A 22,856-nucleotide genomic window follows, 5' to 3' on the forward strand; every position below is an offset into this window, starting at 1 on the left:
AATTGCTGTTGTATAATTGACAGTTTTTTCTGTGGAAAACTGTGGGAATTGATGCAACAGAATTTTCTGGACAGTCTATGTATTGTACTTCTTGAGTTTTAATCCCTTTTAATAAACTACATTTGTTTAATTCTAAATCTTCTGAAGGGCATCAAGATATCCTCAATGTTTAAACTTCTTATGAAGACAGGAATTTATCATTATATCTTTTTCACTATACAATGTGGCTAACTTTTGTTTCAATACAGAATACTTTTGTCATCTCTTATTCTTATGATAGATGTTACACATTTTCTTATTTAATTCAACGTTTTAAAATTACTTCTACTCATAGTCTAACAATAAACTATAGATTATAAGGCTGTTTTTTTTCATTGTTGCATTGTGACTTATGGATAGTTAAGGATTATACTATGCTGAAGATCATGAGTGACTTATCTAAGCAAACAAAGCCTTCAAATTATCAGCTTAATAAATCAATAAATTAATTGGTGGAATATGCCTTTCCTTCTAGACCTAATTATTATTGTCATTATTTGAGTTAAATGAAACCTCAATTAGGAATTCTCCTGGGATTAGAGTTACATTTAATAAACTTGGCCTAAACAAGATTGAGGTTATAGAAAAACCCATTCCCAGCATGACTGGTTGGTGTCTCAGTTAAATGCATAAAGTAAATTTGTCAAGGTCTGTGTGAATGTGTCATGCTGGTGGAGAGGGAGGGGGAGAGGAGCCAGAGATCCTGAGACCCTCAAGACTTACTCCTGGGAAATGGGGTGTGGCAGCACTTTGTGGAAAATCCGTATATTGAGAGATGAGCCAATAAGGGAACTTCAGATAATATTGATGTCCAATATGATGGTCAGAGGACCAGGAGAAAATTTCTGAAGTTTAAAGTAATCGACAAATTACAATTTCAAGAGGAATTGTAATAATTATAGATGATCCCAGTGCCACATAGCCAGGCCTAATAATGTGATCTTGCCTATGAATAATTAATTAACAAAAGTTATGTTTCAGGAAAGTCTTCTCAATGTGCTGCTACCATATTTCTAAGGAGCAAATAATTCAAACTTAGTTTCAATAATCCAAATTAACATCAACTCAGAACAATTTTAAGCATTACATGAAATTGTTATTTCTTCATATATCCTGAAACTTTGGTTCATAAAGAAAGTTTGTCCCATTTTTTCTAGTATGTGAATTAATTTTTTTTTCTTCCTGCAAAACAGGAAGGCATATATTAGTCTTTTTACAGGAAAATATTCAAAACACTCACTTCTCTCTTTCTCTCTTTTAAAATATATTTGCTTATAGATGAAATGTTTGGTTGCATTGATTTTTCTTCTTTTAAAAATGAGGAAAAAAAAGTTTACCCTGAAAGGGGTGGGAGATAAAAGTGTTATCTTGTAAATTAGGAGAAAACTTACCAAATCATTGTTTTTATCATGTAAAAACCCCAAACTTGATAATGTTGTAAGTTTTCCCCTGTAATCTAATTTTAATAATTTTTAATTTGGTTGAATCTCATTTAGATACTTACCTTTTTGGTTATAAAAAAAACAAAAAACAGTTTGACCAAACACACACAAAAATATGACAATGGGAAATAAGAGAAATCAAGTCTAAAAGAAATTGCACGGTGTCAGGAGAAAGTCTAACTAAGTTTTTAACATATCTGATTTTCATGCTTGTCTTATTAACATTTAAACTTCTCATGGTTACATTCAGCAATCAAGACTTTCTATTTACAGTCCCTATATTAAAGGAAAAAAGAACCCTGGGAATTGGAGTCCTTTACTTTCTGTTAGAAAGTCATGAAAGTTACCTTATTGATTTGCCTGACTGCCTGCTTTCCCCACTTAAAGCTGCCATCCTGATACTGTAATTGAGATGTGGGTCCTGTATGTGTTCCAGTAGTCAAACAGAATTTAAACTAGAAAGCTTCCAGCCAGCCAATTAGTAGTCAGCCTACAAGTGCTTATGGGCTGAGATATGTGAAAAGAGACTGTATGCTGTCAAACAGATTCACATAAAAATGCTACATCTCTTTCTAGATCTTTTCAGTGAGGAAGCAGTATCCCTAGATACATTTGAAGTATGTGGGAATTTTTTTCTTCTTTTTCAATTGTAGGGAGGCAAAATTCCAATCAGATGGACTGCCCCAGAAGCTATAGCTTTCCGAAAGTTTACCTCTGCCAGTGATGTCTGGAGCTATGGGATTGTGATGTGGGAGGTTGTGTCTTATGGAGAGAGACCCTACTGGGAGATGACCAACCAAGATGTAAGTATGGAACTACTCCCCCTAAAGTTTGAATTGAAACAGTTCTCTGAGTCAGGAGACTATGTGTGTGTGTGTGTGTGTGTGTGTGTGTGTGTGTGTGTGTGTATAATATATTTTTCTGAAAATGACAGTTGCTTAAAACAGTGAAATACTCTTTGCTTAACCTCTGATCTGTTATTAAAATCCTTTATGCAGAAGCTCAAAATAAATTAGTACAAAGGAATGCAAGTTATGTTATATAAAAGCTTGCCAGACAGTCCTAGCAGTACTGTAGTGCTGTGTCACTCATTTTATGTCAGTATCATTTTCAAAAATGAAGAAAGAGCCATCAAAGAATGAATACTGACAGACAAGTTTTTATGACATGCACTTGATAAAGGGAGCTAAAACTCCAAACCAAAAGGGTGAATGATATTGCTTTAATAGTGGATGCTCTTAGAGGATAAAAAGAAATAATCTGTTTCTTTACATTAAGAAAATGTAGGAAGAGTAATATTGTCTATTTAGTTTGGGATAAAAACGGATTTTTTTCCCACGTGGAGAAATAATTCAGGCTTAGAATAATAGAATCCTGGAATTAAAGAAACCATGAAAGAATCTTCTATTCAAGTTCAGAATGATGCCTGACTACATGGCCTTTGGTGTTTGACTTTTTAATTTTCCATTGTTACTATTCAATATAGCCCTTTCTATTTTGGATTGCATTGAAATTTGATATTTTTTCTTCAAATAATTATAAAAGCTATCTTTTATTGAGCCCTTATTATATGCCATACTTTGTTTTAAATGAGTTGCCAACTAATAGCTCATTACTTCTTTATATAAAAACCAGTATAATGAATAGTCTTAACTAAATACCATGCTGATTTAAAAGATTTATTTTTTTCTCCAATTATTTCTTTCATCCATGTTCTGTAAAATCTCCTGCTTATATGCCTTCAGGGATTATTAGACAGGTGCTTTAGCTCTCCGGCTGCATTTTGGTGAATCAACAGTACCATGCCAGTAATTGACTCACTTTCAGATATAAAAATCCAAGTCCAATCTAAATCAGAGTCAATCTTATATCCATTTCAAAGTGTTTTCCACAACTGCAGGGCCAACCTGACCCTAAGTAGCAAGATTGGGAAGGAAGAATTGTCAGATTCTTGCTTTCCTCTCTGCAAGGTCCTTAAAGAGGAGGATGTACTCCAACTGAGATGTCCCAGAGTTCCTTGCACTTGCCGCCTGCTCCCCACTTCACAGTCTCTAATGGTACCTTACACATGTCGGCTTCACCTGAGGAAAGCACATCCTTGTCTGATGTTCTACCAGTTTTCCCTCATTTAGATATTATTGCAGGCTGCCCCAGCCACCCTGTCTTCTTCAGATTTCCCCAGATGAGAAGCCAGGGTCACCCTGTGGCTTTCCCAAGAAATATTTCACAGCATTCTTTTCAGATAGCAATAGTAAATTAGACTGATGGATTCCCATCTCTCAACAAGCATACTACAAGGCAGTGAGTCTCCCTTTCTTTTAGTCATCTAAAATTGCTACAACTAGTTTTCTTTTGCCCTGTTTGCTTGACCTAGTAAAGGGATGCTGACCTCTGTTTCTCTCAATTTGAGAGAACGTAGTATCTATTGTCTTCAACCTTATGATTTTAGGGGCAGGACTATGGCCAAAGTATTGAACTCTTGTCACACATTTAACAACCCATCAGAGAGATATTATTTCTGTCTGGCTGTTAATAACCTGAAACTTAAGAGATTAAATGATTTTCATAATGCCACAAAAATAATAAAAGTTATACCAGAAATTTCAATCTGGTTCTCCAAAATTTTAATACCTAACCACTACACTGTTTCCAATTTAATCAATGTTTACATCCTCCCTTTCATTTCCAACCAGTGAGCCTAGATCAACCTTCTAACTGAATGTAAAATATTCAATTCAATATATAATGATTATTATGAATTAATCTAGCCTAGACAAAGATGAGACCTATTTGCTACTTGCTACTCTCCAGATAAATGCCGAATGCTAACTTGAGATGTATGGTTTGGCTTCTAACTTCTCTCAAGGCTCATTTCAATGCCATTTTTCCCTTTAATTTTTGTGAAAGTATTTTATTCTGTAATGCCAGCAAGCCTGCTCCCTTCACTCAAGGAAAACATTTACCCCTTATTTGCCTAGTGTTCTAGCTCCTTCTCACTTGAGATATTTTGAATTCTGATTCCATCAGTAGGAATTATTAGTCTTTCCCAACTATGTATATAATATGTGTAGGATTATTACTCACATTATAGGAAATTATGCTTGATATAGCTGTATCTGTCACAAATAAAATGATAGATCAAAGTAGAACGTAATGCTAGGTGAATGCTCGTAAGTGTTTCTACTGATCTGGACTGTGTTTACTCATGCTCCTGGGGATTGACTGATCTATACTGGTAAACCTTGGCTCTGCTCCACACGGCCCTCATCTTCTTTCAGAGACCAGCAGGCTAGCCTAGATATGAGCTCATTTTCCCCATGGCTGAAGGGTGAGAATAAGCCCAGCCTGCAACATTCCATTGTCCAATCCCATAATCAGAGGATCAGTCCACTCACACTGCTCATTGTGAATGGACAATATAAAGTTATATGGAAAAGGACATAGAAACAAAGAGGTGTGAAGGATTCGGAACAGATATTTTTCCTGATTTCAGCCATTTGAGAGCCTTGATACTTTTTCAGATAACTTTATTTCAAACTATTTAGAAAAATACAAGGAAGTGCTAATATTTTTAGGACATAATAAAAATAAAAACTAATATTTTGGTTTTCTAAGAATCTAAATGAGGTTTACAGAAGAATGTTATACAGTTAAAGATCTTTCTAAAATGTCTGCCTTTAATAGAAGGTCCAATACATGCTTTGCATTTTCTCAGCAAGTTTACTAGCATTAGTGGCATTTCGTTTCTAGATATGGCATTAAGTTTGGTATGCCTCAATTTCCATCAAAATTTGTATCTAAGAAACATGACAGATCTACTGTATTTGAAAGTCATGATCACTGAATATTTCTTTTGAAAAAAGATTCTCAGAAATCAAAATAGAAGTACTGATTTGGCAGTTTTGAATGATGTATCCCATCATCTCTACATTCCAGATACTGATTCTAAAAAGGCTTTGCCACCATGAAAATGTTACATTACCAAGACATGTAGAATAATCTAAATCTCTCAGAGGAGACCTTCCACTGTGTCAGGGGGATAGAATGCCGCGGTAGGTTTTTTGGGGTTTAGGATTGCCTCTGTTATCACAGAGAAAAGCCATAACAACACATAATAAAAATAAACTAAAATGATTAAGATGATTTTAGGTACATATCAGACCATGAACTCTGATTCAAGCTTGGGAAGCTAAGATAACATCCTGCAGTCAGTAGAAGCTTCTTTATTTACAGCAAACATTTTAAATCTCAACATTTTTCAGAACTTAAAATAAAAAACAAAATAAAAAGAGATGTCATTGTATTGCATTTTTATATTTAGTGACAATGTCTTTCTCTTGTATTTATTCAGAAATGTATGAATACATAGTGTATACTAAGCATATAAATTACAAAATGTTTTAAAAACTCAAAATGTTTTAAGTAATCTGTTTTTAAAATTTTTTTTAGGCATTCAGGTTTCTAGTACCATTTCTGTCAACCTAAATCTTACTTTTAAGGCAGCAAAAACTTTGACTCCAGAAGGATGTGAACTCACTTTGTGCTGGGTTTGCCTTTCTCTTGGTCTTCTAAGGATAATGCTGTCCTTGGATGCAAGTAATTAGTTTAGGGACTGGTAGGTAACCTCATGGAAATTCTTACCCCTTTGGAAAAAATGAGACATAAAGAAATATCAATACTGCAGTCTAAAATTCCTATACCTTGTTGTTTAAAAACAACTAAAACACAAATCTGAAATTGAAAGAATAGAATCATCTTTGATTCTATAACTCTCAGTCAGTTTCAATGATTATAAAGGGAATGGACTTGAACAGATTTCCAAGATCTCTTTAATCTCTGGAATTCTATTGATCTAAGATTGATATACAAAGAAAAAAACATACTCAGTACATTTTTAATAGCTATTGGAGACAGAAAAAAAAATCCTAGGAAGAAAATTGGTCTATCTGGAACTATTTCTATGGCATTTGAGATAATTTCCAGGAATATATTATTAAACACTAGTCACTTTGGGGGAAGCTTCATATCTCATAGTAACTAAAGGACTCATCTGTGAGATTTTGAGTAAACACCAAGCAACACAGGCACTCACACTCTATATAGAACCTAATTCATCAAAACACACAGCTAATGCTCAAAGGTTCCCTATAAATTTCCTGGCACTCACTTATTCAGCCTACACTTTCACACCTCCTGTTATAAAGAATGCACTATCTTCCAAAATAGCTCATTTTAATTCTGGGTATTAATTTTTTTCTTATGGTGCAAGAAGTCTGATTCCGTGAGGTAATATCCGTACCTGTCCCAACTTATTTTCTTGGGAGGCAATTATTTCTCATTTCAATAGTGTGACTCAGCACCAGGATAGAAAGACCGCATATCTGCATGCCAGAGAGACTTAAATGTGAATCTTTCCATTGCCACTTGTTACTTATGTGAACGTGGGCAATAGTTAACCTTCTGGAATGTCACCTATTTCACCTGTAAAATGTGTATATGATTTCTATTTTGCAAATATGTGTTAAATATGAATGTAGATAATATACATACAATTTGTATCTTAGTACCTATGATACCAATGAGCCTGGGCTAGTCTAGATCCTTCAAGAAGCCTATGCCATGAGGAAATTACATACACATTAGTATTATTAAAGGGAATTGCTTGTGAGGACAAACATGAAGGGATGAGAGGAAGCTGGGAGAGATGTCAGACTTTGATACAAATCTGACCCCAGGTAGAGTAGAGATCAAAGGAAAGATGATTGGAGGCAAGCATCTGAGGCTGAAGTGCACTTCTAAGAGAGGTTGCCAAGGCCGCCAAGGAGTCCTCAAGCCAGCATTGCCTGTTATAGGAGTCTCATAGGAATGTGCCTATCTTATCACTACCATATTCTGTAACTGACTGGGAGTAACCTATGTAAAGCATGGCCTTGGTGTAAATGTGATGATGCATTTTAGAGGTTTTAGGGTTAAGGACTGTAGATCAATTTCCATCCCTGCAGGTGAAGATATGAGAGACAGATTCTCGAGGTTGCTATGCTCCACCCCTTTTGCAACACAGAGCAACTTTTCCACACAGGTTCAGGAAGCATCTGTTCCATGGTTCTGCGGGGTTTTCTTTCTGAAGGGAAATTCAGCAGAGGCAGGTTATGGACTGAAATGCAGCCTCTGTAGCTTCAGCTGATCTCAGGACCTCATCTGGTCCTTAGCCTCTCCCTCCTCCACTATCCATTCTGACTTCCCATCACCAACAACTTGGCAGATCATCGTGGCTTAACTGATAGACGGAATCAATCCTTCACTCTTGGGGGTCGGCATTTTCTGGCCACAGCTGTTATAAAGAGGTAACAAGAGAGCCCCTTAGAGTATTACCTGGATTCCACACAAATTTCTCCCCACCACAACTGTGTGAAAACAGCTCAAATGCCTCCTGCTGTTCACTATCAATAACCTTGGCCATCATGGTGACTCACCTTCTCTTGTGCTTGTACCTGGGCACAAGTAGTCCAAAGTGCCTGGTGACAGCTATAACCATTTGTCGCCTGGCAAGAGTTACTGGGAATGAAGCACAATATAAAAGTTTCTGAGTTAATTGATTTAATACATAAATTGCATCCTGAATAATGACACCTACTCCTATCAAAGTGTTGCCTCCATGTTGGTGCTTCAGCTGTGCCTTTAAAAGGCCTTCCAGCATTCTGTGAGGCTAGTCACTTCTGGATAATGAACTATGTGTAGTGGTTGCTGGAACCAGCACATATCAGCTGGTGAATTTTCAGAACATTTTTACCTGAATGAGATTATGTTGATAGCTTGAGGTTGACATGGAGCGAGTATTTATATCAGATAAATGAGAAAATGTTATAAATCTGTTTTCCTTGCAAGAAGACCCAGTTGTTAAATATTTAGGAGCACATCACTAAGTATGTGATTAGCTCACACATCCTTCACTATGAGGTGGATATTCTAGTTAGGGTATATGCTCGGTGGGAGTCCATGTTTGTGAATCAAACATTCCAACCTTATAATGCTAGCTGAGGCTCTGTGGGTAAAAGCAAACCAGAATGGGTATATGTATCTGAAAGATGAGCCCATGACCCTTGCATGATGGAAAGGGCCCAATAGAGTCACCACTCACTGAAGAGTGCCTTATTTGGTGCTCAGTGTTGGGTTTTATGTATTGGAAGGAAAGACAGCATTCTTTAAATTGTGTTCAGACTATTGATTTACATGTCAATGCCAAGAAAATGCATAGCTTATGATATTTCAGATATAGAAATCTGAAATGATGCCAGATTGTCTGTAAAAATTCTGGTTGTCTTTTTATTTTTATTTTTTTTCTCTTCTTTCATTCATCTCAACCACCTCAATTAACAAAGGTAATCGTAATAACAAAGTCAATTGAGATTATGACTCATTGGCCATACATTATAAATTGTATGGAAAATGAATAGCCTAAATAACACTTTGGCAGATTTTCAGCATTTCATAAACCACCAGAGTACTAATGCCATTCATTTCTCCCCCAAGCTATGAAAGGAACAATTGGTAAAAATGAAAAAAAAAAAATCACTTCAAAATGTCTAAATATAAAATCTAAAACTATAGCTCTAAATCTATTTTAAATATAAATTCTAAACATTAATTTAGAATTAAATTCAATGACCTAATTACTGGGCCAAGTTCTAAGTTAACTTAGAGACAGAGTATTATATTTATATATAAAAATTTAGCTGAAAATAAAGTTAAGTAATATATTCTGGAAAAAATTTCTCAGATCAAATAACTTACTAATTCCTTTAAAACTAAGGAATTGGTTTAATTCATTCATTTCATAATCACATGTAAGACTAGCTGTTCAATGAAGAAAAGACAATATTTCTTTTAAATAGGTGCTAAAGAAAAAAAATAGACATAATTGGTATCAGCTTTGGGGAAAAGCACATTATAAAATATATCATGTTTTAAGTAAATAAGAATGACTGCTTTCACTGCATAGTTAAATATTTCATGATATAAAATATACTAAGACATTTAATTTTGGTACATATATGTTATTAAGGTAATACCACAATCCTTATCCACAATGGGAAGTCTTATAATAAGCAAATTAATAAATAAATGAGCTTCCATTAATATATGAGTGCAAATGGTACTTTTAATTTTTACTATTCATTTATTTGATCACTAGTGATAATTTCTCAAAATCGATTTAGTATTTTTTTCTTTTGTAAATTTTTTGTGTGTGTGTGTGATACGCGGGCCTCTCACTGTTGTGGCCTCTCCCGCTGTGGAGCACAGGCTTCGGACGTGCAGGCTCAGCGGCCATGGGTCATGGGCCCAGCTGCTCCGCGTCATGTGGGATCTTCCTGAACCGGGGCACGAATCTGTGTCCCCTGCATTGGCAGGCGGACTCTCAACCACTGCGCCACCAGGGAAGCCCTTTTGTAAATCTTTGATTAGTACCTATTTCTTATTTATTTGTTGTTTTATTTTACTGTTTTATTATTTTATTTCTCAATATGCATGAGATTTTAATGCATTAGATATGTTAACCATGTGTTATAGTTTTTGTAATATTTTCTACGAACACTATCATAGTTATTGCCTTTTTTTAAACATCTTTATTGGAGTATAATTGCATAACAATGGTGTGTTAGTTTCTGCTTTATAGCAAAGTGAATCAGTTATACATATACATATGTTCCCATATCTCTTTCCTCTTGCATCTCCCTCCCTCCCACCCTCCCTATCCCACCCCTCTAGGTGGTCACAAAGCACCAAGCTGATCTCCCTGTGCTATGCGGCTGCTTCCCACTAGCTATCTATTTTACATTTGGTAGTGTATATATGTCCATGCCACTCTCTCACTTTGTCACAGCTTACCCTACCCCCCTCCCGATATCCCTTCCCCCCTCTTGATATCCTCAAGTCCATTCTCTAGTAGGTCTGTATCTTTATTCCCGTCTTGCCCCAAGGTTGCTCATGACCTTTTTTTTTTTCCTTAGATTCCATATATATGTGTTAGCATATGGTATTTGTTTTTCTCTTTCTGACTTATTTCACTCTGTATGACACACTCTAGGTCCATCCACCTCATTATAAATAACTCAATTTCATTTCTTTCTATGGCTGAGTAATATGTATTAGTTTTTCTCTTTCTGACTTACTTCACTCTGTATGACAGACTCTAGGTCCATCAACCTCACTACAAATAACTCAATTTCATTTCTTTTTATGGCTGAGTAATATTCCATTGTATATATGTGCCACATCTTCTTTATCCATTCATCTTTCGATGGACACTTAGGTTGCTTCCATGTCCTGGCTATTGTAAATAGAGCTGCAATGAACATTTTGGTACATGACTCTTACTGAATTATGTTTTTTTCAGGGTATATGCCCAGTAGTGGGATTGCTGGGTCATATGGTAGTTCTATTTTTAGTTTTTGAGGGAACCTCCATACTCTTCTCCATAGTGGCTGTATCAATTTACATTCCCACCAACAGTGCAAGAGGGTTCCCTTTCGCCACACCCTCTGCAGTATTTATTGTTTCTAGATATTTTAAGGGTGTCCATTTTGACCAGTGTGAGATGATATCTCATTGTAGTTTTGATTTGCATTTCTCTACTGGTTAATGATGTTGAGCATTCTTTCAGGTGGTTGTTGGCAATCTGTATATCTTCTTTGGAGAAATGTCTATGTAGGTCTTCTGCCCATTTGGATTGGGTTGTTTGCTTTTTTTGATATTGAGCTGCATGAGCTGCTTGTAAATTTTGGAGATTAATCCCTTGTCAGTTGCTTCATTTGCAAATATTTTCTGCCATTCTGAAGTTTGTCTTTTGGTCTTGACCAAAACTATGTTGAATAATAGTGGTGAGAGTGGGCAACCTTGTCTTGCTCCTGATCTTAGTGGAAACAGGTTCAGCTTTTCACCATTGAGAACGATGTTGGCTGTGGGTTTGTCACGTATGGCCTTTATTATGTTGAGGAAAGTTCCCTCTATGCCTTTTAACTTTTGAGGGGCATGGGCATATATATACACTACCAAATGTAAAATAGAGAGCTAGTGGGAAGCAGCCACATAGCATAGGGAGATCAGCTCAGTGCTTTGTGACCACCTAGAGGGGTGGGATAGGGAGGGTGGGAGGGAGACACAAGATGGAGGAGATATGGGGATATATGTATATGTATAGCTGATTCACTTTGTTATAAAGCAGAAACTAACACACCATTGTAAAGCAATTATACCCCAATAAAGATGTTCAGAAAATAAAATTAAATAATAATAATAAAGATGTATTGTTTTTGAGTCAACTAAAGTGGTAGATGACTTCCAGGTATTTTGCTCATAGTTATTCAGTTATTTATCTGACCATTTATTTTTAGAGTCCTTTAGTACTTTTTCTCTGCCCAAACTTAACTATTGGTGCTTCTCAGGAACTTTATTTCATGCCTTCCCGGGGAGATATAAACTATACCCTACTTCAAGCTGTGACCAAGCATTGATGACCCTCACATTTACTATCAGCTCAAATATCTCCTGTACTGCAGACAGATTCCTGTAGATTGCCATCTGTGGTTCCCTACTCACCTCAAATAAACAAGCCCCAAATTATACCTGTCAGCATTTCCCACCCCCATGAATGTGCTAACCGAAGATTAATCACAACAACCATCCGGTGTGAAAGACTTGAACTTGTTTTCTCTCAAATACTTTCTCTACTCTCACCTCTACCCTTATGTTATAAATGTCTCCGAAATCTCTCCGTCTGCCACTATTTTTGTTCAGATGCCATTTCCTTTATCATTGAGAGACTGGTTTCTCTACAATCTTTCAAAATTATCTTGGTAAAAATTCTATTCTAATCATCATATTTTTTCCATTTGTCAGATCAAATCTAAAGTGCTTGTTGAAAAATATAATTAAGTTTAATCATTAAGAAATTATTCAAATAGGATTTTGAGAAATATGCTCATTATTATTGGTTTGGGGTATCATTTAAATGTTAAAATTTTAATAATTGAATAAAAGTTGTATTATTATGTTCAGTAGCATAGACAGAACTCTTCTGGAATTAGACATTTTGATGGCAGCAGCAACATTAAGAATGTTTTTGATAAAACAATCTCACAATTAGACTGATACTCATATGTGTGGCTACATTTAAAATCAGTGATGTTTGTAATGCCTGCACTACTAAACAGTCATTCCAAATTCCTGACAGAAATCAGTAGATGATAATAAACAGCCAGACCTTGACATTATTAAATGATACATAAGACATTTATGCGAATTTAGCCTTTGACTTATCCATCATTTGCCATCCAAAAGTCTCTTTAGAAGTAAAATTGCAGTTGTATTACTTTAAAAAATGTTGTTCTACACATAATTTTTCATTAAAAAGACATTAACTTTTCAGAGAGGCCACTAGAAAAGTTAATCTCCATTTGATTCCAGAATGCGAGGATAAATAAAAGATGAACTGTTTATTTTTATGTCAATTAATTTTACAAATCACCCTACACCAAGATTTTAGGTAAAGATGATTACCATTTATTTTCTTTACCGTATGTGAGGAAAGTCTATCTTTTTTTGTATTGTGCGATAGCATATTTTTTCTTTGTTGTATTTTGCAGCAAATGGAATAATCAAGGTTGTTAGAGACAGTTATGCTGCTTGTTACTGCAAGAGTAAGAGTAAGAAAGGATGCAAACTGAACAGTAGGAAATTTCTCAAGCTATTCTGTACTAAATTTGTGGCTTTGGGGGACCGGTTCTGTTTCACTTTACACAGGTGATTAAAGCTGTAGAGGAAGGCTACCGTCTGCCAAGCCCCATGGACTGTCCTGCTGCTCTCTACCAATTAATGCTGGATTGTTGGCAGAAAGACCGAAATAGCAGGCCCAAGTTTGATGAAATCGTCAACATGTTGGACAAGCTGATCCGTAACCCAAGTAGCTTGAAGACGCTGGTTAATGCATCAAGCAGGTACAAGGCCAGTCTGGAGAGGTTTTTCTGAATATTGCTAATTCAGATTGATGCCACAAATATCAAGTTAATGAAATTATTTGTGTACATATGCTAGCCTATGAACCTATATTACACTAATTTATTTGAATATGGTTTTTGCATAATGTTATTCTTTTATAATGAGTGAAATATAAATGATTAAATTATACTTTAAAACACCTGTACCTAATCTAATAGTCTAACCTACCAGTTTCAGATAAATGTTAACTATAGCCAGATTCAGGTAGCATTTTTAAAAATCCCCAAATATGTGTATTTTCAGGTGCTTTGGACCCCACATAAGTTTGGATGGGGGAAAATAAGATTATAAGATGATGGGTAAAAGCCAATTAAGCACTGGTATAATTTTAAACAGGAGATATATAACAACAATTACTCTTTGATTTCCTTAGAATAGATTTCACCACCTGTCATATTTTATGAATATCAACAACTCCTTTTCCTTATCCAGTTGAGATATTTGGATAATCATTTGCTGCGTAGTATGAACAGGACTTAAAAATAATAAATGAGTAATCCTGTGGAAAATATTTGTGTGAACAAATGAGCATTTTTTAAACTTTTCTGAATGCATGTGAATGCATTTAAATAATGTTACATTATATAAAACATTCTTACCTGAAAAATTACAAAATTATCCTCTCAAAAAATAAATCAGTTTAATTCTGTATTAGAAAATTTACCCAATTGTTATTTTCACTATATATAAGGCAGTTGTCTATCTCCACAAGAAAAGGTATCCTGCTGGTAACTGAATTGGCTTCCCATAGTATGAACTAAATGAGAAACAATTTGTTGATAAAGTTACATAAGTTCTATGATTCTGGTATAACATTTGTTTACTAGGCAAAAAGTCATTTTTAAATATAAATGAGGAATGAATCTTCAAACTCTGTTCAGGCATCATTAACTTTCTATGGTAGCAACTGGAGAATGCATCTTAGAGATCATTCCTTATGTTGTTCCCAAAATAACTGCTTTTAAATTGTTTATTGTCATCTAAAATATTGTGTTTCTCTCATCTACTTGTCTGAGTTATGTTAAGTTGTCACAAATGGATATAAGGAAAGGAAATCATAAAAATATATTTTTATGTTCTAAATTGTATTAATTTATATCAGCATCATCATTATAGCTTGAGAGCAGCTTTAAAATCTCCAAAGAACTTTCATACCTCCTTGTATGTATTATGTAGAATTCAGCTTGCTAGGTTTCATTTAAATAGATTTAGCTTAAGACTATACAGTTGGTCCTCTGTATGTGCAGATGTGGAGAGCTGACTGTACTACACCATTTTATATAAGGGACTTGAGCATCCATAGTTTTGGGTATCCATGGGGTGGAGGGCGGGGTCCTGGAACCAATCCCCTGCAGATACTGGGGGAGGACTGTATCTCTCACTACCCCATCTTTATTCAGTCATCTACAAATCCTGGTTCTAGAAGGTGTTAGTTCCTGATTCACTGTCTCTTTCTCTCTATCCCAACCCATGTCACAAAACTAGGTGATTTGAGTAACCATGTAGATGATATTCAAATATCTCTCAATACTTGAAATTTTCCCCTTCAATGATTTTGGTCTCTAGCCCACCTCGAACTCTTTTTCATAGTCATATTCTAGACTTTGCTATTACCAAAAATTGCAAATCTTCTATAATCTCAACTTCGAGATTCTATACTCCATTCTATCTTCAACAAATCTTTGACTGTACTGTTTAATGGCTACAAATTACTACCAAATGTCCACTTATTCAGCCAATAAATATTCATGTGTCTACTCTGTGTCATGCTGTGGGCTAGGTGCTGATTATACAACACTGAGCAACACACAGTTGGGGGAGAGAGAGATAAACAAAATAAAAACATTGTGAAAGTGAGAGTAGAATTTAACAGAATAACTATGAGCTAGAGTGCTTGTGCAGGTAAGACATGATGATGTCTTGAACTAAGGTGGTGACAAATTAAATAGAAATGGTCAGATTTGCAATATATTGGAAGTCGAATGGATAGTACACACAATTATAGATTGTGAGGGGACTGAAAACGAGGAAGGAGCAGACTGTTGTATCATAGAGTATAAAGACGAGAACTTCAGGAAGAATTGCATGTGGAGAAGATGAGTAGTGTGGCTTTGGACATGTTGTGATGAGAACCCCAGGAACTAATGGAGACATGAAGTAAGCATATTAATATATGAGAGATTTAGGCAGGAGATGAAAATTGGAGAAAAATAGATGCTATGAAAGTGGGTAAAACTGCCTAAAGTAGAATAAAGTTATAGCCTGAGTAGACAAGATATAGAGCCATGTCCTGGCTACCTCCAAATTTTAAAGTCAGACAAAGAAGCAAGCAAAGGAGATTGAAGAGACACATACAGTGTTATGGTAGCCACAAAAGAGAGAACAATGATTCAAAAAAGGTTGAGGTAAGGTAAAATTTCAAGAGGGAGGTGGTAGTGGTGATTGTTGAATGTTTCTGGAAGGTCAGTCATCTTACATATTGGAAAATCTTCACAGATTTTGATAAAATCGAGGTCATTGCTCACCTTAACCAGAGCAATTTTTATAGAATTGGTGTGGAAGAAACTACACTGAAGTAGGTTGAAGTGTAAATGGGATGTGAGAAAGTACAGAGAACATGAGTAGAAAGAAAGGTATTTGTCCTATATCTTACGGTTGAAATGTACTTAAGTAAACTCCCACTGATGGACATTTAAATTGCTTTTGATGTTTACTTTCATTAGCAAAAATGTGCACATGTACTTTTTGCCATTTTTCCTGATTATTTCCTTAGGATACCTTTCTAGAAATCATCATCTTCCTCATCATCATTATCATATCATATATTATTGGCCAAAGTGTATAAATTTAGTATAGTTAAGAGCATCACATGGTTTGATTAATTCTATTCAGTTTTCTTATGTATTGGGGGTTACATTTTGCTTTCCAGTTCCACTACTGGAATGAACCAGTAATTAGGTGAATTAACAAGCACCCCTGTATATGTAAGAGCATAATATAAAGGATAACTAACTTCTGGTCTCCTGGGAAAGTAGCTTAAATGAGCATGAGTTTCTCTAGTGAAGTCTAGAAGCAATTGGCTTTACACAAATTATCCTGCATATCTCTATTCGGTAGCATTTTCTATATTATTTTTACAAACAAAACAGCTTTAGGAAGTAAATACATCTAAATTACTACATGGAATTTTTAGCTAATGTACATATCAAGCCATTATAAGTCATCATTAACTATCGATAGAAAAAATCTGAGCAGATTGTTTTGTGTTTTGAATTACTTTCTTGCTTGTTAGCATTTGTATATTTTTCTATTATAAATATACTTATAGACTCAAAGATCCATTGATTATGAGCTAATATTACAATATAATTTGTTACAAAAGAGTTTAAATGTTACTTTTAATATTTGTGTTTTATGTGTTTTAGAGTACCTAATTTGTTAGCAGAACATGGCTCACTGGGGTCTGGGGCCTACAGATCAGTAGGTGAATGGCTAGAAGCAATCAAAATGGGCCGATATACAGAGATTTTCATGGAAAATGGATACAGTTCAATGGACGCTGTGGCTCAGGTGACCTTGGAGTGAGTAATTTTTCTGATAATTTTTACATAATTGCTGGGGCGAGAAAAATTGTTCAGAAACCAATCTGGATGAGGTCAAGGGAAATCAGGTAACCTTTGTCCATGTATGGCAGCTTTCAAAGAAGCCTCTTCATTTTTAGCCTGTATTGTTAACAACTGCATGGTTAATGCTACTTGTGGCCAGTATCTTTGCCTCTTTACTTCAAACAAATAACATTTGCATATTTGAATAATTGGAATAACATCTCCTTGGCAAAATACTGGTACTTTGTGTTGTGGAAAAGATGTTTTCTTGACAGTTTTTATACTGATACCTATGTTATATGAATGTAAATACAAAACAAAACAAACTGTAAGCACAATTGGTGTGGCTAGCCCTAAATAACAACAAAACATACTCTTAAATTTTGGCTCTGATGAATACCCAGGTAACATCACCTTAAGCAAAGCTTCCCAGGCAGGAATCTTGTTTACTCTCTAAGTGGTGCATATTATATTCTTGCAATCCAAGGATACATTAGATCCTGCCTCTGATTTGTTATTTGTTACAATCTCAGTGGAACCAATTGTGCCCTTTTCTGTTTGCACGTTTAAGATAAAGTTTATCAAATCTTATTAAATAAAAATCACTAGAGTTAAATATTGAATTCTTGTAAGTTGTTTGTATCTTATTATATACTCTGTATGTGTAATTACTTTAGCCTAATATTTGTTATTTGTGAAAATTAACTGTTGTTATGGTGGTTACATCTAGATTACATTAACACAAATGATGTTTTAACCTGTGAATAAAATGATAACTTAGTTCAAATTACCTACAAATTCAAAGGTTAAAATATTGTTGTAAGGTTTAAAACATGGTAGAACCTTCTAAAGCACTAAACCACAGACCTTCTTCCATTACTTCACATAATATGAACACTGAGTGCTTGGTTCTCACCATTTCTATTCTGGCATTCTCTGGTTCATTGAATTCACTGCCCATCCACAAAAAGGTAACAGGGTACCATCATTTATCACCAATTAATGTCATATTCTCTCAGCATTTCTCTTCTCCATAACTATAGCTAAAAGGACCTAAAATCACCACTCAGCTGGCTATCTTAATTTATTGAATCTCATTTTCACCATCACCACTAAATCATATATATTTGATGACACATATACTTTGCCCATTATTTCTTTGGACACTCAAAAAACTCATCTGTGCTATACTTAAAATAATAAATGGAAAATTTTACTGATAATTTAAAACTATTTTTACATGATTGCTCTTTAATTTTTCTGTAAAACTGGTCATTTTAATTTATTAAAGTCATTTGTCATTTTATATTAAAATGATACTGTAGGTATTTCTTCTACCCGATGTCAGATTACTTGTAAATATATAATAAAACTATTTGCATTAAATGATGTCTCTTTTTTTTATTAAAATAGCACATATACATGTATATATTTATATCCACTACTTTTTTTGTTTCTCCCTTCAGAGAATAGTTATACTCACCAATAATGGCTTTTGCATTAACTACCTCTGTTTTACTTTCTTTGGGGCCCCCAAATACTGTAAATATGTTGAGTGTTTTAGAATTATGGTTTCACTTTTTCTTATTTCTTTTAATTCCTTTCTCTTTACTTTCCTATTTTCCCTTCTATCTCTAAACTCTCTCATTTTGTATGTTTTCTTTCAAGCCCTAATAGCTTCTTCTATCATCTTATGATGGTCTGCAACTCATTTCTCTTTTCCAGTATTTTTGTCTGGTCAGTTCTTCTCTACTTGGTTCAATTTCTTCGAAGCTCTCTGTTACTTTGGTAGCTTGTTGCCTCCTGTTATATTGCCTCCTGTCAGATATTTTATGTTTTAATTTATTTACTCTGACCAGAAGAGTAAGGTGAAATTAAGAGACTTACCAACATCTTCCTGTTCAGAGAATGTTGGTCACCATGTGTCAATTGCTTGGGACCATAATAACACATTCCTTACTAGGAACTGAGCCAGCCAACCTTAACCTCAGTGAAGCTGATTTATTGGAGAGTCCAACACCTTTTAAATACATGTCGTCTTGTTTATTGTGGGGTTTTCTGTTTGTTTTTTTAAAATATTTGAATTGGAGGACTGATTTTTTTTAATAAATTTATTTATTTTTTATTTAGTTATTTTTGGCCGAGTTGGGTCTTCATTGCTGCGTGTGGGCTTCCTCTAGTTGCGGCGAGCAGGGGCTACTCTTCATTGTGGTGTGCGGGCATCTCATTGCAGTGGCTTCTCTTGTTGCGGAGCATGGGCTCTAGGCACACGGGCTTCAGTAGTTGTGGCACACGGGCTCAGTAGTTGTGGCTTGAGGGCTCTAGAGTGCAGGCTCAGTAGTTGTGGCACATGGGCTTAGTTGCTCCGTGGCATGTGGGATCTTCCAAGACCAGGGACTGAACCCATGTCTCCTGCATTGGCAGGTGGATTCTTAACCACTGCACCACCTGGGAAGTCCTGTTTATTGACCATATATTTTTCCTATTAGTAAGAACATATTTATCAAAATATTATGTTAAATAACTCACAAAAGAGTGGGTAATCAGTTACTTGTTTGGTCAGAAATATAAGAAACAAAATTATCTATGCATTTTGCTAGCCTTTCACCAAAAAAAGTCAGTCATTATTAAAGACTATGGCAAAGGAACTGGGATATCAGTAAAGACAAACTCTTAACTACTTAATGATTTATATATACATAGTCTTTGCCTATATCTAAACAATAATTTTATGTAGCCTGTATAATACTATAATAAATAAAATATTATTGCCAGAGTATAATAGAAACTGAGAAATGGAAGAAATATTCATACCTGTAATAAATGCTTAGAAAAAAAATAAAATTAATTAATATAAAGCAAAAGATCAAACTGCCATATACCTACATAAGAAAAATATGCTATAATTTGTGCCATTAAATTTGTTCTCATGGTGGGTTTAGAATAAGGAAGAGTAAACAATTACAGTTTTTCAGAACCACATACTTTGGTGAAAATTTCCTTCATAAAGGTTTAATTTTATTTATGTTTTTTGTTTTTTGTTTTTGCCAGCACATACACGTATGGCTTGATGTGGAATAGAAATGAAATATTTCAAGATCTTAGAGTTAAAATGTGTTCAATGAAAGTGGCTTTCAACCTTAGATGTTTCTGTCTGCTGATCACTGTGCCTAAACTTTGCTGTTCTGTGAACAGTTACTCATATTAGAACAATTGTTGTAGCAGTAATGACGCAATCTGTACTATGGTGTTTAAGTGCAGTGAGTTATGGTCGATAGGGGGAATTGTGAGCTTGAGGTGAGTTGCAAAATGAATCCAAAGATTTGAATTAAGGACAGTATTACAGCTGTTTTTTAAACTTGTCAGACGAGTACTGTAAACTTTTGATTATTCAGAAAATAAGCAAAGTCCAATGAACTTAAATATTATATCAATTGTGTGTAAGCTGAAGAGATTCCTATTAGTATCATTTATTAAAATAGGGTCTTAAAATATTAAAATATTTTAAAGGAAAGTGTCACAAATCTAGAGCCAAAATTTGTGCACCCTAATTCAAATAAATTTAACTTATCATTATGCATAATTTATTATACGCCTAAAATACACGTAGGAGTGCTTACTATCCTCTGTGCTCTACATAAGTAAGCTAAAATGTCTACTGTAACCCTCACAAGGTCTCAACCATTGAAAAACATAACCAGGTCATGGTTAAGTTCTCTCTTGCCAAATATATGTATATTTATCTTGTACAGTACATATATAATGATTATCAGGATTCTTTTAAGTGAACCAAAGAAGTCCAAACATACAACTGCATAATAAAACTATGACAAAAAGAATAAGCACTGAAATTTAGTGAATATTCATTAAACTCTCTTCTCCCTTCTCCTATCCAGCCAGTGTTGGTGGGGCTAAGTACCAATGATATGGCTAAAAGGTGTGTAAAGCAGAAGGGAGAAGAATGTAAGGGAATGTTTCCTCTACAAGTGGATGAACTACATCCTGAATAATCAAGAGCTGGCTCCAATATCAACTAAACACCTCTCGTTATTCTCCACTTTTCATTCTGCCATTTTAGCACCATAATATCAGTGTTTTCCATTACTTAATATTATGGAATAACATTTGAAAAAAGATTGGAATGTCATCACAACAATGGCAATTCATTATATTTGCAGCGTTTCTAAAACTAACCATGCTTTGTTGACAAAATCCAAATCATTTTTCATGTAACAATACTATTCTCATCATGTTTAGATTCATAGACCTATGCTGAAATACAGTTTATCATCATTAGAATTGGCTTTGGGTATTACTTAAGATTACACGTGGTCATGATAAAAATTAGTATAATATTTGTAAAGGGGACACACCTAAAACTTTGCCTTGCTACAAAAATTCCTATATAGAAAAAGGAAGTAGTAAAATACATCTTAAACCATTTTCAAGTTATTTTTTCAAAAATCATTGCAAATAGAGCAGCACCTTCATCATGAAATGTAAAATACTTCAGTTTTTATCAAATTTCTCTCACATTATTACTGTTAAATTGACCATTTAATATGTACTTTAAGGAGTAAAATGGAAATTGTTGGAAATCACAAAAGTGTGAGACAAAACTACATAAAAGAAAATACTTTAATGTACTTATCAATATTGGAATAAAGTTACTTAACCTTTATTAGAAACGTTTTTCTAATACCTTTTTAATTCTCATTTGTAGTATTATTAGAAAAATAATAAATGGGATTTTTAAAGAAACTACTTTGCTGCTGAGAACAAGTTTAACTGCATTAATAATCTTATTTCTGCCCACTTTTTAACTGTAACTCACATTGTATAAAGGTAAATGTATATTGCATGCATTATAAATGCTACTTTCTAAATCTCTGCACATTAATTTGACAGCTTTTGAAATGACAGATCAGATTTTAAAAGCAACAGCATTCCATTAAAGACATAATTTATGGCAGTATGTAAAACTCAATGCTGTGTTCTCATAATTCCATTTATCCCATGGAAGGAGGGGTAGAGATGGGAGGTGAGATGGAGGGAGAGAGAGGAAGAAGGAGAGAGAGAATTTCAGTGGTCTGACCTTCCGTATGAATCTTAGGGGATAATCAGATCATAAGATGATCCTAAATAAAATTTTATGTTTGGGAAAATTCAAACAAATTTAATTTAAAATCTAGATATATGAAATGTTCTGAAGAAGGACAGGTTTTATTTGCCTGTAAACACAAACTCTATAACTGTATTAATCCAATACAATTCCTTAAAACATTCATTCTTTAGCATGATATAGATGCCACAAAAAATTTAAATTCCCAAAGCACTGAACCAGAGTCTTTCTTGTGGTTATTTGCAGAGAATGAGGTTATATTTACATATAATATAATAACAGGTTAAGACAGTGGAAACAAAAATAAGTCTAAAATAAATAAGTCTAAAAATAAACAAAAATAAACTAGTGATTTCATGAGTTAGACAAAACAACCAAGAGTTGGAATATGGAATACATACACGCATACACCCATGCCCCCCGCCATAGATACACACTTCAAATTAAGGTTTTGGTATTGTATATGCAAAGTCCACCCTGTTTGAGCAGGAAAACCTGTCAAATTTTTTTAGGTCTTTCAGAATAAACTGTAATAGCTATTTTCAAAGCCTCATTCCTATTAATTGGGTTGGCCATATGAATTGTGCAGTTTCA

General features: G+C 34.5%; 1 protein-coding gene across 4 annotated transcripts in view; it reads left to right on the top strand.

The window, feature by feature from the left end:
- EPHA5 (EPH receptor A5) overlaps positions 1–22,856 on the top strand; it is a 314,725-nt gene that overhangs the window by 289,873 nt on the left and 1,996 nt on the right. For all 4 annotated transcript variants that reach the window (XM_024768966.1, XM_024768968.1, XM_024768967.1 and 1 more), the window contains 3 exons: positions 2,135–2,284; positions 13,281–13,474; positions 16,961–17,116. In XM_024768966.1, the coding sequence (XP_024624734.1) occupies positions 2,135–2,284; positions 13,281–13,474; positions 16,961–17,116 (500 nt within the window). The remainder of the gene's footprint in view (positions 1–2,134; positions 2,285–13,280; positions 13,475–16,960; positions 17,117–22,856) is intronic.

The sequence above is a fragment of the Neophocaena asiaeorientalis genome, unplaced genomic scaffold (genome assembly GCF_003031525.2).
Source record: "Neophocaena asiaeorientalis asiaeorientalis breed wild unplaced genomic scaffold, Neophocaena_asiaeorientalis_V1.1 scaffold48, whole genome shotgun sequence".
Classification (NCBI taxonomy): domain Eukaryota; kingdom Metazoa; phylum Chordata; class Mammalia; order Artiodactyla; family Phocoenidae; genus Neophocaena; species Neophocaena asiaeorientalis.